The 3172-nt window shown below is 44.4% G+C and overlaps 1 protein-coding gene across 2 annotated transcripts in view; it reads left to right on the top strand.

The window, feature by feature from the left end:
- ATXN10 (ataxin 10) overlaps positions 1–3172 on the top strand; it is a 67985-nt gene that overhangs the window by 37367 nt on the left and 27446 nt on the right. For both annotated transcript variants that reach the window (XM_017826691.1, XM_017826690.1), the window contains one exon: positions 1190–1359. In XM_017826691.1, coding sequence (XP_017682180.1) covers positions 1190–1359 — 170 coding nt within the window. The remainder of the gene's footprint in view (positions 1–1189; positions 1360–3172) is intronic.

The raw sequence follows: 3172 nt of genomic DNA, 5'->3' as shown, positions 1-3172 counted from the left end.
CCTGGGTTTGCTGTAGGTGAGTGATCCCCTGGGTTTGCTATAGGTGAGTGAGCACCCTGGGTTTGCTGTAGGTGAGTGATCCCCTGGGTTTGCTATAGGTGAGTGAGCACCCTGGGTTTGCTGTAGGTGAGTGATTCCCTGGGTTTGCTATAGGTGAGTGAGCACCCTGGGTTTGCTGTAGGTGAGTGATCCCTGGGTTTGCTATAGGTGAGTGAGCACCCTGGGTTTGCCCCTTGGCCTCTTCATGCCGGGGGGCTCCGTGTTTTCCACAGCGGGTGGTTGTTATGGTTCTGAGCTTTCCATAAAATAAATAAATAGGAGATCAGGTTCATCTGCATTTTCAAATATTTGATTTCTTCCTGGAAATTTGCTGCTTCTCCACTCGCTCTCTTGGCCCCTGTAGCCCAACAGAGCCTTGACTGAGGTGTCAGCAACATGCTGTTCGTGCACAGAGCGGCGCAAGGGGCAGCACAGCTGCTGCCCGTGTTCTTCCACTGGCTGGATGCATGGAAGAATTCCCTCCAGAGGTACAAACAGGGCTTTTCCTCCATGCCTGTTCCCTTCAGTTTCCCATATTTCTGAGAGCTGAACCTGAAGTGCAGTGTGAATGTTACCAACCAAGTTCAGTGACCTTTAAAGGTCAGTGTGAAAGGAGCTAAGAGCGAGCAAGGGAAGAAAAGAATCAGGATGTTCCAGACAGGCTCTGTATAGTCAGGGAGGAATGAGGAGGGGGTGTACATACCCTGACCTGTGCTTTCCTAGTTTCAGCACTTTCTGAGACTGAGATATGCCACCATTTTGTGAGAAAATTGTAAAAGCTTATGGACTGTGAAGAGAAATAGGTTAAAAAAAAACCCAAAACCCCAATTGTTTTTAGCAGTGTATTTGTGGTGCCAGAATCCTCAACAGCCTCTTCAAATGGAGATGGAGAGCAGCAGCCTTCAGACTTCATGTCTGAACCATGTTGGTGTGTAGAAAGTGTGCAAAAATCCCCTCTTGGGGTGGTCTTTCATGGTTGTACTACCACAAACCACGGAAGGAAGCAAGCTGTCACAGTTCTCCTGACACGAGGCTGAATATCTGACACTGGGTTGTTTAACTTTGAGCTCAGCAATCAATAGTGAAGCTCTGTGCCAAGTGATCCTGATTTCCACGTGCTGCTGAATTAAAGTGGTTTTGTTTTCTGTAGATACCCTGAGATTAACTCACCTTGCTGGGAAACAAGCTGTGAATGTTTTCACTGCCACACATGCTGTGACAGGGCAGGAAGAAGTTTCACATCCAGCCGTGGGTTTTAAATCTCATCTCATTCGATTGATTGGAAATTTGTGTTACAAAAATAAGGAAAACCAAGACAAGGTGAGTTTACACATTGTTCTGGCAGGACTTTGACATGTAAACAGATGCCTGACCTTGATGTGAATATATTGCTGGTCTAGAAATAGGGCTTGGAATTGATGGTGTAAAGGAGACGGTTTTTTTGTGTGTCTTCGAATTACTATCACAATTATGCTGAGATTCTTAATAACAATGCAATGTTTGCCTGCTTACCTTATGCTCCAGCCCTGTAGAATGCAAACCAATGCCTAGTTCCTTTGTGGTTTTCACTTTTGCACTTTCTTTAAAAAGTCTGAGACTAAATTTCAACTTCAGGTGAAGGCAAATGGGTGGGAATTGTTACATGAGCTGAATTTTAGGTCTTTGAATTAGTCCCTCCATTTTTCATGTCACGTTAAAGATGTAGGTCCGCCTCTATCAAATCACTTGGAACCCTTTGTTTTATAATTCCTGTATAGAAAATCAGTTTTGTTTGCACAGTGAGGAAAAAGAGGAAAGGGCAGCAAGCTTTAAATATGGTTTTTTTTTTCTCTTTGAGTGATAAAAGATGTGACTCTCCTCCAGGATTTGTTAGACTAACTTAATTTCAGCGAGAAAAGCACTGCTAAAAGTGTCTTTGTCTGACAAATTCTAATAGTATGGTCTTCTAAATGGGGAATATGGAAATGATCTTCCACTTCCCCGTTCGTATTAGAGTATATAATCAAAGTTTTTAATATTTCTGAGAAGTTTTATTAGTCCTGTTAATCACTCTTGCATAGCTCTGTCTCTGCCCTGCTATGATGTAATATGTGTTTGTGGAAGTGAAATACATTTTTGTGGAATACCTAATGACAGTGGAGGGGAGGGGGTTGCTTTAGTTTTGAAAGGGTTGATTTACTGCTTATTGTTCTCTTTTGCTGAGATTTTCAAAGGCCCCTGGAGCAATTAAGCAGAGTTAGTGTTTTCAGTGGAAGCTGAGTATTAACTTGCTATGAACTGCCTGAAAATATTATTGCCTTATAGTGTTTTGAAAATGGCTTAGATTGGTGTGTGTGATATCACAGAACACTATTGAAGTGCCGTGGAAACTTTGGAAAGGCTGGTGATGTGATATCCTGTCTGCAGCTTCCCCTGGTTTGATACATCCAAATGGGTTCAAATAAACACACTGCTCATTCCTGAGGCAGTTTGCATCCATAAACACGTGCTCACGAGGAGGGGGAAGCAGCTGCTCTCACTGCACAGAAAGGCAGGTTCAGAGAGGAGGGTTGGGTTTTCAGCCCTCACACTGAATGAAAGCTGAGGGAGTTCTGGTTCCCAGCTCCCCTCAGAGTGGATCTCACAATATAGGTCTGGTTTATACCCCGTACTGGGTTTACAGAGTTTGCTCTGTGTATTCAATCAACAACAGTGTGAACAGGGCAGATAGTGGGTGTACAACAAGCCAAGTGCCCAGTGCATTGAGGGACCTTGGGCTTCAGCACTGGCTGTTCTTTGTGTGCCTCACGGTGCCAACTGTGGGCACGAGCTGGGGAAGGGTCTTCCTCTCTGGCCAGCTTGGCTGGGGGCCTCCTGCCCAGCAGGAAAACCCTGGGAACAGCCTTACCAGAGGCTCTGGAACTGCCTGCTGGCTCTGGAACGAAGGGAGGCTTTCATGCTTGCTTTTCCATAATTTCCAGTCCCAGTAGAGCTCTTTTCCCAGTAACATCTTTAATACATTAGTAAATGCACTAATAGCACACTACTACTAATAAATAATAAAAAATATAGCCCCTATTTTTGTAATGGGGAGAATGTATAACTGGAGGAGAGAAGGTTGAGTGGAGACCTCACAGCACCTTCCAGGATCTGA

This window comes from Lepidothrix coronata, unplaced genomic scaffold, assembly GCF_001604755.1.
Source record: "Lepidothrix coronata isolate B3197 unplaced genomic scaffold, Lepidothrix_coronata-1.0 Scaffold129, whole genome shotgun sequence".
In the NCBI taxonomy this organism is placed as follows: domain Eukaryota; kingdom Metazoa; phylum Chordata; class Aves; order Passeriformes; family Pipridae; genus Lepidothrix; species Lepidothrix coronata.
Note: the sequence above shows the minus strand (reverse complement) of the source record. Positions and strands in the feature narration are given on the sequence as shown.